Genomic DNA, 16584 nt, shown 5'->3' with positions numbered 1-16584 from the left:
ATCCAAATATATCAATAATTATTTTAAATGTTAGGGAACTAAACACTCCAGTTAAGAGGCAGAGATTATTAGAATAGAAAACAATTCAAGACTCACATTTTTGATATCTGAAAGAAACAAATTTTAAATATAAGACACAGATAGGTTTAAACTAAAAGATGGAAAACCATAGCTTAAGAAAGCTGGTGTGTCAATATATTAATTATAAATAAAGTAGATATTAAGACAAACAGCACTACCAATAATAAAGGACACTTCACAGTGATTCAAGGGCCAGTTCATCAGGGAAATGTAACATATATAATGAACAGCAGCTTCAAAATACGTTAAGTAAAATTGGCAGAACTGAAGGGAGAAACAGACAAATCCACAGTAAGAGCTACAGATTCTATCAACTCTGGGCAATGACAGAACCACTAAACAAAGAAATCGGTACACAGAGGATCTGAACAATACTTTTCAACAATACTGAGTTAATTTATATTTTATATAAAACTATACAACTGCAAAATACATATTCTTTTAAAGTGTATGTGGGACATTTGTCATGACTTTAAGATGAGCTATAAAACAAGTCTCAAATTTCAAAATTTGTAACTCTATAAAATATGTTCTCTGACCATAATGGAATTCAATTAAAAACCTTAAACTGTGGGGGAGCCCTATATTCTGATAACCTCTCCTTGTCTATGAAACTCTTTTCTTCCTTTGCTTTTGTGAGATTTCACTTACTATTCTACTAAATTTTCTCTGATACCTTTAACAGGCATTTTTCTACTACTACCTCTTCTAACTTCAGAAACATAACAAATTTCTATTGTTCATATGGTTGTTTGCTATTTTCACTACATGTTTGTTGACTGGTGAATTAAACTTCATGTTTAACATATCTTCATAATTAATTATTTCAATGATAACCTCAATATAGTCAACATAACAGATACAGAACAGCCATATAGTTCCTCTTAAAACCACCTCTCCTCTCAATTCTCCAGAATAACAGCACTCAAAACTTAGTAATATTTGATTTTCCCCTTTCCTTTAATGCTGTATCAAATAACTCAGTGGAGAATGAAAACTACTTGAGAAACTGAATTTGCCAAGAACAAATTTAGATAATCTGGCAGCAGAATATTCTTTAAAGACCCTAAAACTCAATGGCATCCTCCCTTCAAAAAAATAAAAAATGTAAATATTATCATTTTGGCCTCTGTGCAAGTAATGGTGTAGAGAGACCTTGACTTCACTAAGAGCAATGCAGAATCAAGTGATAAATCAGATCTTTCCTTCACCAAAAACTGCTAGCCTTGTTAAACGTATGTTAAAGTAGTGCCTCTCAAACGAACTCTAGTGAAGACCAGTTCTGTTTGGTTTTTAATTTCCAATCAGTCATGAACAAAAAAATGTATTTTATAAAATACAATAAAAATGAATTTCTGGAAAAATGAATTTTAAAAGACATATAAAATACAAGTTCAAATTTTATATTATTACATTTGACATACAATAATTCTGTCAAATTCCTGTAAGTTTCTAAACTACTTGCTCTCACTTCCGGCACTCACGCATGGCAGGCTGCTAACCAACAGTACTCAGCGTGGCACTGACTTGCAGACTACACTTGAAGCAGCCCTGCATTAAAGGGCTCACCACAAGATAAAATATGTCTCAGTCCTACTAAACCTCAGCCTATCCAAAGAGCAAGAGAGATAAATTCCTGACAGAAGGAATGAGGTATAGAGTTGGGAATAAAATTTTTGGAAGTAATACTTCCACACCAAAGCAGTGGGCAAAAGAGTCCCCATACACTCAAACTAAAGCAAGTCTCTTTGAACTGCCTGCACAGGAAGATGTATGTGCCTGCTTGTCCATGTCTGCATGCATATATGTGTGTGGGTGTGAATTAAACATCACAATTAATATAGCTAATGAAAAAAGAAATTCTTTGGATTTCTTTCTAAGCTTTTCTACTGAAAATCTGTAGAAATACAGTTTTTATCTTATTATCTGACATGTTATGTAGGCCCTTGACTAAGCAAAGCCAAAAAGAGAAAACTCACAAAAGATGTAAAACTCTGTAGACAACAAATATGATCTTCAATGTATTTCTCAGTCACAGCCTCAAAACATTCTAATTTATTTCAGGAACTAAAGATTGACAAGTCAGTTTAACCAATAGAATAACATTTGCAGAAACCTGGAGTTCAGCACCTGCTATGACTAAGTGAGAACCACATTTTCAAAAATAAAATTCATCCAGCCAAATGGGAAAAAAATAATTAGCAGCTGCTAGATGTGCTCAGCTTACAGCAGGCTAAGTAAGCTTCCTAAAGTCTTTCCCACAAAAATATCCTTCCTGAGTATCAGAATGTAGGCAAAAAATATATGACTAGCCCACCCTGAAACACCTTTATCAGTGAAATCTTGGTTTGGATATCTAAAGATGTTCTGATTTTCACTCCTCAGTATATTCATTCACATAATGTATTGTCCCAAATTTAGCCCAAGAGATTCCAAAAACTAGTATTTCTGCCAGTAGATTGGGTCTATGTAAATAATCTGAAATCCAAATTAGACAACAGGGACCCAAAAATCATCATAGTTAAGTTCCATAAATAGTGGGTTAAAAAAATTACAGCTATAAATCAAATTTAAACAAGATTTTTAAATTTTGCTAAATATTAGTAAAATATCATGCTGCATCTTCTAAATCAAATAGAAGTGCATTAGGTCTTTGCTTAGTTTCCACATTAACTTAGCAACAATGTGATTTACAGAGGTAGGAGATTTAAAGAGACAAACTGCTATTATTCTATGCTTTCAAGGACAGAAAAGGCAGGGAAATAAATGGAGGTTGTAGATTTACTAGTGCCAGGCACTATGCCTTTAACTCACTGAATCCTTATCCAACCTTGAAGTAAGTACTACTAACCACCATTCACAGATGAAGAAATCAGCTACTCATGCCCCATGAGACTAGGCACAGTGCATAATAAAGTAGTCAAAGTAGATCTGATTAAGTCTTATTTGAAGACACGGGGCTGTGGTGGGTGGTGACCTTGAGTATGAAGAGGAATTGGGGTGAGTCGGTAACAGGACAGCTGAAGATGTGGGGTGTTCCCGCGAGCTCAGTGCCCACGACGGTAATAGAAGATTAACAAAGCAAGGGCTCCATTTTAGAGATCAAGCCTGCGCCTTCCAAAAGCAAATGGCCACAAATACCAGAACTATATCTTCAAGAGCCAGACTTCAGTGCCTCATTTATTCCCATAGCATTCACTTCAGGGTGGGGATGAAGGGCAATAATCAATCCTTCTACAAGAACAAATTACTGACAATTCCAGAGGTTCTTTCTTCACTTGTTAAGATTTACCAACCCCTCTCCACCTCTGTACTTCTATTCTTATGCATCCTTAAAAATCTCTTCAACCCTTCTCCTCTCTGAAGCTTTTCCTAAAATCCCCTATTCTTACCCTCTACCTCCTTTATATTACTCTTACTCTTGCACATCACTTATCATTGCACTGCAAAGACATTTATTTATACGGTGTATCTTCAGTGAACTAAAGCTTTTCAATGTTAAGCTATATCATAAGCATTTGGGTTCCCTAATGATAAGCATAATGCCTGGAATATTAAAGGTACTCAAACTTGTTTGTGAATTAAATTTAGCTCTATTATAGACTTTCAGAAGATCCTATTTCTATAAGTTTTCATCTTTATAAATAAATAAGAACGTGGAAAATGATACAATGAAGAGAAAGAAAAAATAGATTCAACTTAGCTACTAACATACTTCAGAGTAGAATCTTATTAATACAACCTACTGATTTAAGAATTAATTATTTATCTGAATTAGACTGAAATTTACCTTGACAACTCATGTATACAGTTTGCTAGAAAAACAAACAGCAGAGCCAATATGGTGAGGCAGGGGAGGTTCCACATTTACCTATTTCTTAAGAGTAAACATCTCAAGGGCCACAGAGCAATTTTTACATGAAAAAGAACACTACTTTTTAGAAGTAAGGATAATCAAAAGCAATTCTAATACACAGAGCAACACTTGGTCAACAGTTGACTGGCATTTATCATATCTAGCGATTCACACTTTTATTTCACTTTCCACACTTTCTAACAGAAATTTCACTGAACTTCACTTCTCACTGTCTTTAACCACTCACTCAACCCTTGTTAGGCAGCTAGGAAAAACAGGATTGAATGACTGCAGCCAGTATTTTCAGCAAAGGAAACTGAATTAATTCCTCTCTCACATGACCTATGGTTCCTCTTTGTATTGTTTTCCCTCCTTCTAATGCCACTGCTAACGTTCCCAAGAAAATGTACCCCAGAAAGAAAAAGAGATGACAGAGGGTTAAGAAGATGGCTTTACAGCCAGACAGATCTCACTGACATTCCAATCCTATCGCTCACTAACTGAGGAAATCTCCAAGTCTTGGTTTCCTCATCTACAAAATAAAAATAATAATAGAACCCACTAAATGATCATGAAGATTAAATAAGACAAAGCATGAAAATCACTCATTAAATTGTAACAGTTATTATTCTCAGGCTCAAAGACAGGTTAGCTTGATGGTTAAGAGCATGAGCCATCCTGTCTGAATCTGAACTCTGCCACTTCCTAGCTATTTTGCAAATTAATTAATCTCTTGTGGCCTAATGCCCATTGCATGGTGTTCCTGGGTGATTAAATGCATTAACACATTTAAAGCAATCAGAATAGTGCCTGACACAGAATAATCTCTCAGTAATCATCAGTTGCGATTATTACAATTAACTACAAACATCCAGAAAAGAGTTCCTACACATCAAATTTTGAGATTTAAAAGGTGACAAATGGTATGAATGAGCAATTGATAAAAATATTAAACAATGCTCAGCTTCAGTCATTATGAACAGAATACAAATTTAAAACATGACTTCATTTTTCACCTTTTTGTAACAATAGAAAGATAACATCAAATGCAAATGAAAGAATGGAAAAACACGCTGATAATATACAGTTGATGGGAATATAAATTTGCACATTTTGAAAGGCGACTTACTTTATATATCAAAAGTGTAAAAAGTTTATTCTTTGACTCTGCCATTCCATCTTCAGAACTATATCCAACAGAAATATTCATCAAAGTGGGCAAACATATGTGAAAGACACTGGAAACACCCCATATGGACATCAATAACATACTAGTTAAATAAACCACTTTACATCAACACAGATGTAAAGAATACTGAAGACCTACACATAAAAAAATGAAAACATACTCACTATATATAAGAAAGTTATAGGACAGTATTTATAATATGATGCCTCTTCTATTCCTAAATATGAAGCAAAATCACACAGCTACTTACATACTTATCTCTATGTACATAGAAAAATCTGCAAGAAAAGTAACTAATTTGGCAAATACAGTGTCTATTTAAATTTCTGCAATATGTCTGTACTTTTCATTTTTGATTTGTTTTTGTTTACTTAAAGACAGCAAAAGAACAAAGAATGGTGAAAAGCAGATTCTGAAGCCAATAACTTGGATTTGCACATCTACCACCTGCCAGCAAAATGCCCTCTCTGCCTCAGTATCCCCATTTGTAAACTGAGAAAACCAATTCTAATACTAATGACACTAATTTATTAACAATAACTGCCACATTGCACAGCTGTGGTGACCATTAAGTAAACAAATGGAAAACCTTAGGACAACACGTGGCCCAGAGTGAGAGATATATGAGAACTGCCCACTATTATTAAAAGACACTAGGTCAGCCAAGCCATCCCTCAGAATCCCATTTAAATCCTAAGATGAACAACAAAATGATCTATAGACAATTATTGTAATAAATATAGTTCACCCTTGAAGAACAAAGGTTTGAACTGCTCATTTGTACTTATACACAGATTTTTTTTCAATAAATATATTGGAAAATTAGTTGAAGATTTGTGACAATTTGAAAAAGTATTTTTTTCCTCTAGCTTACTTTGTTGTGAGAATACGGCATATAATACATGTAACATACAAAATATGTATAAACCAACTGTTTATGTTATCAGAAAGGCTTCAGGCCAACAGACCGGTACTAGAACTTAAGTTTTTAAGTTTAAGACAGTCACAAGTTAACTGCTGATTTTGCACCTGTGTGGGGAATTGGGACCCCTACCCCCACACTGTTCCCAGATCAACTGCACACTGGTTGTGGGTAACCAGTTAACAGTACTTTATTTCTGTGCTACAACTTCCTGACAGCCAAAAGACCAAGGACTAAGAGTTTAGCTCGGCTTCCGTCTTACCCTTAACTCCCTCACCTATTTAACAGAAGAAGTTGACTTAGACAATCACTAAAATTTTCATATCCTAATTGGTAACTTAACTTCATTATAGTTGCCTCAGAATTATACAGCTAGCCAGTCTCTTGGAACACACTGTAACAAAAAGGGAGTTCCTCTATCTGAACATCATAAAACTGCATTTCCTTACAAGCATTCTGAACCTCATACATTTCATCCACTTAAATGGTTTCCACCTCCCCAATTCCACTCCCCATGCCATAAATAGAAATTAGTGGTTTTTTACTCTATGTTCACCAAGACTTCATAGTTTTACAACTACATAGAGAACAGGCAACTTTTCCCACCTGCTAAAAAGCTCTCGAATATACTCCACGGTGAAAATTCCTTGCATACACTGTAAAAAAACAAAGAAAAAACGCACAGAACACTTACACGGAATGCTGCAAGAATGATTCTTGTCACTTTCTCTTTGACAGATTCTTGAAGGATATCAGACAGAACTGGAATGATATTATAGCGCCGCAGGTGTTCACACATCTGAGGACTGAATGCCAAGAGCCATATTGAAAAAATCATTTGATACTGGAGTTGAAAGCCACACTTGTTACTCAAAACTCCCATTATGCTGAAAAGGAACACACATTAAGAAAACATTTAATATGATGGTGCAACAAGAGGAAATAATTGATCATTCTCTTTTAGCACTAATGTAGTAAGTGTTTCTGAATTACATCCTCAGTTTCTTTTCTGCCAGAAACAACAAACAAGCCAGATAGATGCTTACTCAGTTGTCCATTCCAGCACAGCTCACTTACGTCTCTCTCCAAAGGTTAGAAGACTTCAGTGAGCAGCAGCACATGCTGCAAGGAAACAATGAGAAAGGGAACCCAGACTTGCAATGCGGCAGGGGAAATGGAGAAAATAGTCTGACAGACATCAACGAAGCTAAAACCAACAGGACTTGGTGACACAATGTATCTACATCTTGGTGAAGTCAAAAGTTTTATCAAGATTTTGAGTCAGGATGATCAAATAGTCAGGTACAGCTTTAAAAATATATAGGAAACTCAGAGAAAAGAGGGGACGAGTGTGGAAAAAATCTGTTCTAAGTCTGAATTTGACATAGCTAGTGAATGTGGTGGTTAAAACCTCAAGTTTCCACTTCAACCTCCCATTTTACTGAAAAGGCTACTGGGAAAACTATATGGAAATGAAAGAGCTGACACCAAGGGACAGCACTGAGAAACCTTCCCCAGGGAATGCCTACATTCAAACAACAAAGGACAGAGACCATCAAATTGGACATTAGAAAATGACCAGAGGGGTTAAGGGAAGCTCAAAAACTACACTGTACAAGACAAAGAGTGAATCCTACTGTAAACTATGGACCTTAATTAATGAGAAGATATTAATACTGGCTCACCAACTGAAACAAATGCACCACACTAATGCAAGGTATCAGTATCAGGGAAAGCCATAGGGCAACTGTGGGAGCACAGGTACACACAGGAACCCACTGCACTTTCAAGTTTTCTGTAAACCTGAAACTGCTCTAAAAATAATAGTCTATTAATACAAATAAATTTTTAAATCTAATTTTGCGATCTATAACTACTAACTTCATGGAAGATTTATATTTGTGCCATCACTCCATTTTTGTGATTTGTATAGTTATAAATTTGCTGAACTGCGCTTAATTTTTTCATGCATGACTTCTCCCCTCAATCTTTTCTCTTTCTGGTTGTTATGTAAGCCTTGCTTTTATTTAGTACTGATGTCAGTATTTCTACAGCTGTAAAATCATGCAATTTTATACTATTAATACCCTAGCACTTGGCTTCCTGTTGCTCTCTGATTGATCCAGTTGCTAAGGTAAGCCCTCTGTACTTTGCCTCGTGATGCTGTGGCTGAGACTTTAAACCACGTTTCTGTACTGCTAGCTGGTTCTGCCAATGGGAGGTGTCAGCAGCTCAGTGCAAGGATGGAAGAAGGGACTTCCTCCCGCCAGCTTCCATTTCCTGTATCATTTCAGCAACATCTGTTCAGATGGGCAGCAACTGCTTTCCCATGGCAGCAGCTAAATTTACTTTGCAATCACTCCAGCAGAACCAGCCTCACTGTACACCCTCCAGAGACACCAGCACCAGTCGTTTGGTCTGGCTGTGAAGCTTTCCCTCTGAGCTCAGGGACACAAACCCTAAAGGAGCAATACTAGCTCCCCTTCTAAGGCCCAAATTTCATCTTCACACAGCCCCTCTTTGAAGTGGGTAAATTTTAGCAATTCCAACCTCTTATTACCTTTGCTCCCAGCTTTAGGGGTAGTATCTGCTCTTATTACCTCTCTGAAACTTGAGAGTCCTTTTGTTGGTTTTCAGAAATCTACTTAACAAATTTATACCTAGGTAACACTTCTTCATATTAAGTTACCTGTTAAAATAAAAATCTTTAAATGACCAGAGAGATTAAGGAGAGCTCAGTGCCACTGTGGTGTTGATTAGACCAAGACAGAAAGATTTCAAAGGAAGGAGAGGTCAGCAATGGTGAACACTGCAGAGAAGTTTAAGAGTTTAAAATTTGTCTAGTACATATATGATTCTATTGAAAAGATAAATCTTCTATATCCAAATAGTTATAACCTCAAGAAACATCCTAAGGAAGCAAAATAAAGTCCCTGTTTATCAGAATAAGGAAGGGATTCCCTTAGAGGCAAGAACTCTAACTCAAAACAGAGCAGAGCATAAAGAAAATGCTAAGGGGGATACAGGATACAAAGGACACGAAGACACAAGATAAACCCAAATAGAGCAACTTAACAAATACTTGTTGAGGATCTGTATGGCAGGTACAGTGCAAGGCATGGACATAACAGTGAGTAGAAACAGACACTGTCCATGCTCTCAAGGAACTTCAAGTCTAGTGCTGTGGGAGGGAAGGATTTCCAGAGAAGTGACCCTTGAACTGTGAGGCCTGAAGACAGAATGGGCGCTATTACATTTTCATCTCTGCTAGTCCTCTCACATTGGTGAGTTTGCGTTATTTTTTAAATTTATTGAAAAAGTTACTAAATAATGCTCTAGAATCCCAAATGCTACCTTTGTTAAGTACTAATACTTTCCAACTAGACTGAATTTCTCAAAGAAAATTACCTTGTTTCTTTGTATTTCCTATAATATATGTACAACATTACACAGAGAGCTCAAAAAGTACAAATAATTGTCAAATCCAAAATTAGAAAGAAGACTAAGGTCTATGCAGCCAAAATAACTGGCTGTTTTGTTTTTTAATTGAGGTTTTTATTTAAAAAACCAAGCCAATGCATAGAGTAGGGGCATAAAACAGCTAGTTTACTAACTTGACTTATACACTTTTGGCTAGCAGCCATTCTGCAAACCCATGAGCACTGAGCACCTCATCACACAATGTCACAAAAATGAAATATTTTGACATTTATAGAAAATCCTACTTTTAATTGATATAGTACTTTAACACTTTCAAAATACTTCAAATGGGGGGTTATAAATGTTCTTAAGTGCAGCTGAACTTGTGGAAGCAACTATCCCATCAAAGGCCCCTTTTTTGCTCTGGTATTGAAAAAAATTAATGCTAACCTTTACACATTCTAGTGAGGTTAACAATCTGCAAGACAAATGCAAAGTATATGTTTGATGTTATACAGGTATAGAAATACTCAAAAATAGTGTAGTTTCATCCATATAATAGATTTTTTAACTAAAAAAAGAAAGAAAGAAAATTGTATGGGTAATAATGTTCTGGGGTTTTTAAAACATCAATTCTCTTTTACTCTCTTCAAACAGGCCATGCTTGGAAAATGTTTTCTCCTCACATGATTCCTGCTTGTGAATTGAGGGATACCAAAAAGAAAAAGAAAATTTTCAATCCTAAACAAATGGGAAAAGTAAAAAGTACCAAAAAAAGCATGTATTTTATTTCTGAAAGACTTGAAATTAAATAACTTCTAAATTGCTATACCATCAGCAAGTTAACATATACCTTTATTAATGCCTGTTCTCAACCTAAAATTCTCCTTATTTGATTACTGTTTATCTCGTTAGTGGTCACTAGCATATCAAAACATACAGATTGAACATGGAATATTCTAGCTTGTATTTATCCCTGCTTTTGTTGCTAAACTGAATAGTTAACATGGCTTACTATCCTCCCACACACTAAGTGCCAATAATTAGAATGAGAGCATTTGGTTAACTCTGGCTTACAATTAGGAGCCACTGCACCAAACTTTACTATTTATTTTCTGAACAGTTGTAACTATTTGTAGAAATTGTTGTCTCATGACTTTTATTGTGTCTTACAGGTCTTCTAAAGAACAAAAAGAAACCTGTCTTTTGTTCAGTGAAATGAAGTTCAACTTATTTTGCAATTACCATACAGGTCTGTTGGACCACTTGTAAATCTAAGATATATTATGGGATCTCAGTTGTTTTATGTTACCTATAATTTGAAGAATTACCCTATTTCATCTTCCTAGGTATTATTTCATTATTACTCATTCATTATTCCCAACTATGATAAAAAAATTAAAGACTAAAAATAAAAGAAAATTGGAGAATGATGGAATCACCTCGGAAGATGACATAACAATGAAATAAGTAATTATCCTCTCTTACTGTATTACCCAAATTAGTGCATCATTTTTTAAAACAGTTAAAAAAGAATCCCACTCCTTGAAATTTACCCAAAGAATACAACTTCTCAGATTCAAAAAGACATATGCGCCCCTATGTTAATCGCAGCACTTTTTACAATAGCCAAGATATGGAAGCAACCTAAATGTCCATCAGTAGATGAATGCATAAAGAAGATGTGGTACATACACACAATGGAATACTATTCAGCCATAAGAAAAAAACAAATCCTACCATTTGGAACAACATGGATGGAGCTGGAGGGTATTATGGTCAGTGAAATAAGCCAGGAGGAGAAAGACAAGTGCCAAATGATTTCCCTCATTTGTGGAGTATAACAACAAAGCAAAACTGAGGGAACAAAATAGCAGCAGACTCAGAGACTCCAAGAAGGAACTAGTGGTTACCAAAGGGGAGGGGTGTGGGAGGGCAGGTGGGGAGGGCAAGAGAAGGGGATTGAGGGGCACTAAGTTTAGTACACATGGTGTGGAGGGTCATGGGGAAAACAGTGTAGCACAGAGAAGGCAAACAGCCAATCTGTGGCATCTTACTACACTGAAAGACAGTGACTGCATTGGGGTATGGGTGGGGACTTGATAATATGGGTAAATACAGTAACCATATTGTTTTTTCATGTGAAACCTTCATAAGAATGTATATCAATAATACCTTAATAAAAAATTAAAATAAAATGAAAGACCAGAAACACCATCTTTGTAGTCTACCTTTAGGTTCCTGTACAGAAAACAATTAACACTGTAGTCTAGTGACTGCTATCCCTAAATAGATCTGCTTGCAAAGCTGACCTTTGGGTGGCTTCTGGGAACTTGACTAGTATACAGTTCCCTACACTGATAAAAAACTCTTCCTAAATGACAAGGGTGGCTCACTGTACCTAAACTACCTGCACAAATGCTGAACACCTGCTTTTCTTCTGGAGTCTGGAATTTTGCTGCATGCTAGACAGCAGATACCTACCTCACAAACCTCCAGTGAAAATTGCAGGTACTGAATCTCTAGTGGGTTTCCTGGGCAGAAACCTCACATAGATGTTACTGCATTTTTGCTGCTGGGGGAAGAAGATGCTGTGTGACCCCTCATGGGAGACACAGAACATAAGGAAGCCTCAGATGGACTCCTCCAGACTCAGCCTGTCTTTGGTCCTAGTCATCTAGCTGTGTATCCCTACTCTGTCTCTGTAATAAATCTCAGCCACGAGAACAACTACATGCTGAGTCCCCTGAGGCCTTCTGCTGAGTTTTCTGACACAATGTGAACACAGCTGAGCATTCAGGACTTATTTTCTGCTCATAATGGCAATTACCTGCGGAAGGCATTTCACAATTATTAGATAAAACACAAGTTAAAAGCAAAGAGAGAGCATTTTATTCTCTCATAATGATGTTGCAATTGGTCACATAAGAGAAATCTTCAACTGTGAGTCTTCAGATGACTATATTGTAAATGGATTTTCTCAAGAATTAATGAGTGAACAGTACATTTTTTCTAGGGACAAAAAGGAAATTTGGTATTCTCACCTAGCTAGCCATTCAATGTGAAAGACTTCACAACACAATTATTTTGCAAAAAGAACCTGAACCACTCCATTTTGCTAAAAGGACATGTGATAGTTTTCTTTCACCTTTTATGATGTTTGTGCACCAAAATTCACTTACTACAAAAAGGTTTACTCAGTAAAAATTCTTATTAGAGTTTCTAATGATCTTTTATTCTACTTGAGTTCTATTAATTATTCATAAATGACTAAATATATATTTTACAAAGGGTCCAGATGGCAAATTGTAAGGACTACATTTTCTGACATACTGAGGGTTAAACAAGCATAGATTGAAATTTTGCATACTAATATGAAATTACTGGTTTACTGAGTTAATGGTCATGACAGTTCAAATGCAATTCATAAGAACAACTGATCGCAAAAGTAACCCACCCCAAGAAACTGCATGTGAATGTTGATTGAAACGCTCTAGGAAGGGTCCCTTTGGCAAGTATATCTCTAACTGGAGATGGATGCATCAACCTATTAGAATTTGGTAACAGCATCAAGATTACTAAGTGAAAACTTCTTACTCTGAAGCCTTGCTCACCAAGCAACCTTCTGTTGATAAACTAGCTTCCACTATAGATTTTCCAACAGAGAAAAAATGCCTTCACTAACTGAAAAGAATATTTGGTTGAAGAGCAGTGAGACACCTCATGAATAAGTAACTTGGCTTTCTGGTAGTAAGAGAGGATTTCATTTTGTTTGGGGTTTTTGGGTTTGTATAAAGTACACTTGGTTAAACCTGAGAAGGCACCTCCTCAAAGTTTCTGGGCCTGCAAATTAGAACCCCACAAAGGACCGCTAATTGCATAGTATTTACAAAGAATGGCTTATACTCACTCTTTTCTGGAGACCTTTTCTTACTGGTTTTTGCCTGCATTTACCACAAGATACTTTTATGACTATTTTTCTATTCTGAGTACCTGAAGTTTGTTCTACAAGCAGCATCGGGTTTTTAGGAGTCCTTAACCTCTTACAAGAGTGCAGAGTAAGCAAGGGAAAGGGGAAATGTTCCACTGGGTAGTTACTGACTTTTATGAAGTTTAGCATGATCCATTGTCAGACAGACATTAAAAAAAAAACAACTTTTTTGTATGATTAAATATATTAATTTCTCAGAAAATATCAAGGAGAGATGCTTTTAAATGTTACTCTACATTAAAAGTAGGACACTCACAAGGACAAAAGTCACATGATCATCTCTATACATGCTGAAAAAGCATTTGACAAATTCAACGTCCATTCATGATAGACTCCCAACAAAATGGAAATAGAGGGCCAGTACTTCAACATAATAAAGCTCATATATGACAAACCCACAGCCAACATCATACTAACAGTGAAAAGCTGAAAGCTTTTACTCTAAGATCAGGAACAAAACAAGGATACCCACTCTCCCCACTTCCATTCAACATAGTTTTGGAGGTCCTAGCCACTGCAATCAGACAACACAGAGAGAGAAAAGGCATCCAGATTGGCTAGAAAGAAGTTAAACTGTCACTATTTGCAGATGACATGATATTGTACATAAAAAACCCTAAAGAATCCACTCCAAAACTACTGAAACTAGTATCTGAATTCAGCAAAGTTGCAGGATACAAAATTAATAAACAGAAATCTGTTGCATTTCTATACACTAACAATGAACTAGCAGAAAGAGAAATCAGGAAAACAATTCCATTCACAATTGCATCAAAAATAATAAAATATCTAGGAATAAACTTAACAAAGCAAGTGAAAGACCTATACCCTGAAAACTATTAGACAGTCTTGAGAGAAATCAAAGAAGACACCAGTAAATAGAAATACATCCTGTGCTCATGTGTAGGAAGAATAAGTATTGTCAAAATGGATATCCTGCCCAAAGCAATTCACAGATTCAATGCAATCCCCATCAAAATACTGACAGCTTTCTTCAACAAACTAGAGCAAATAGTTCTAAAATTCATATGGAACCACAAAAGACTCCAAATAGCCAGAGCAATCCTTAGAAAGAAGAATGGAGTGGTGAGATTATGGTCCCCAACTTCAAGCTCTACTACAAAGCCACAGTAATCAGTAAGGACAATCAGGTACAATTTAGCACAAGAACAGAGCCATAGTTCAATGAAATAGAATAGGAAGTCTAGATATAAATCCACACATATATGGTCAATTAATATACAACTGGTGGTGGCAGAACTGGACAGCTACATGTAAAAAAATGAAACTGGATTATTGTCTAACTCCATTCACAAAAGTAAACTCGAAATGGATCAAAGACCTGAATGTAAGTCTGAAATCATAAAACTCTTTGAAGAAAACATTGGCAAAACTTGCTTGAGCATAAACATAAGCAACTTCTTCATGAACATATCTCCCTGGGCAAGGGAAACAGAAGCAAAAATGAACAAATGGGACTACATCAAACTAGGACACCATCAGTAGTAAAGGACACCATCAATAGAACAAAAAGGCATCCTAAAGTGTGGGAGAATATATTCACAAATGACATATCCAATAAGGGGTTAACATCCAAAATATATAAGGAGCTCTCACACACCTCAACACCCGATTAAAAAATGGGCAGAGGATCTGAACAGACACTTCCCCAAAGAAGAAATTCAGATGGCCAACAAGCACATGAAAAGATGCTCCACATCACTATCCATCAGGGAAATACAAATTAAAACCACAACGAGGTATCACCTCACACCAGTTAGGATGGCCAATATCCAAAAAACAAGCAACAACAAATGCTGGCAAGGATGCAGAGAAAGTGGAATCCTCCTACACTCTTGGTGGGAATGTTAATTAGGTCAACCATTGTGGAAAGCAATATGGAGGTTCCTCAAAAAACTAAAATCAGAAATACCATTTGACCCAGGAATTCCACTCCTAGGAATTTACCAGAAGAAAACAAGTTCACAGATTAAAAAATACATATGCACCCCTATGTTTATCGTAGCACTATTTACAACAGCCAAGACATGGAAGCAACCTAAATGAATGGATAAAGAAGATATGGTACATATACACAATGCAATATTATTCAGCCATAAGAAGAAAATAAATCCTACCATTTGTAGCAACATGGATGGAGCTAGAGGGTATTATGCTCAGTGAAATAAGCCAGGTGGAGAAAGACAAGTACCAAATGATTTCCCTCATTTGTGGAGTATAACAACAAAGCAAAAACTGAAGGAACAAAATAGCAGTAGACTCACAGAACCCAAGAATGGACTAGCGGTTACCAAAGGGAAAGGGGTTGGGAAAGGTGGGTGGGGAAGGAGGGAGAAGTGGATTAAGGGGCATTATGATTAGCGTACATAATATGGGGGGGGGGGCATGGAGAAGGCAGTATAGCACAGAGAAGACAAGTAGTGACTTTATAGCATCCTACTACACTGATAGACAGTAACTATTATGATAGACATAATGGGGTATGTGGTAGGGACTTGATAATAGGGGGGAATGTAGTAACCACAATGTTGCTCATGTGAAACCTTTGTAAGATTGTGTATCAATGATAACTTAATAAAAAAAAACGTTATTGCTAAAGAAAAAAAAAGTAGGACACTCACCAGTTTACCCCATCTGCTTCTACCCAAGCAAAGCGGTACTCACTGACCCGAAGCATCAGCTGCAGACACCCGGCAACACACTGCACATACTGGGAGCTCTACACGAGAGAAGTATAAGGTTTTCAAGCTGGAAAGTATTTAGAGTCAAGAGATCATGCACATATGAAGTCTTGATTTTTTTTTACCAGTCTCTTACTATTGGAACATCCAAAAGTCCCTAATATTTTTTCAAAAGTCAATCCCGATTCTTGCTTTTCTATCTCCACCTCTTAGAAAGGAAGTTGATTTTCTCTGCCAAATGAAACCTACACAGTTGAAGACTACTTAACACACATAGTTAAGGAAATCAGGCAACAAAGTAATTATATCTTTGTTACGGTTTGATAAATAATATACTATCTTACAATGTTTTGCTACTACCACTGAACACAGGTATTATATACTGTTCTTCATAACTACAGAAATAGAAAAGGATAAAATTAT

General features: G+C 36.2%; 1 protein-coding gene across 7 annotated transcripts in view; it reads right to left on the bottom strand.

Annotated features, from left to right (window-relative positions):
* ATP6V1H (ATPase H+ transporting V1 subunit H) overlaps positions 1 to 16584 on the bottom strand; it is a 165072-nt gene that overhangs the window by 88693 nt on the left and 59795 nt on the right. For all 7 annotated transcript variants that reach the window (XM_037020810.2, XM_073229513.1, XM_073229512.1 and 4 more), the window contains 2 exons: positions 16102 to 16199; positions 6743 to 6935 (listed from right to left, as the gene is read on the bottom strand). In XM_037020810.2, the coding sequence (XP_036876705.1) occupies positions 6743 to 6935; positions 16102 to 16199 (291 nt within the window). The remainder of the gene's footprint in view (positions 1 to 6742; positions 6936 to 16101; positions 16200 to 16584) is intronic.

The sequence above is a fragment of the Manis javanica genome, chromosome 2 (genome assembly GCF_040802235.1).
Source record: "Manis javanica isolate MJ-LG chromosome 2, MJ_LKY, whole genome shotgun sequence".
NCBI classification, from domain to species: Eukaryota; Metazoa; Chordata; class Mammalia; order Pholidota; family Manidae; genus Manis; species Manis javanica.
The sequence above is the reverse complement of the archived record's forward strand: the minus strand, read 5'-3'. Positions and strand labels throughout refer to the sequence as shown.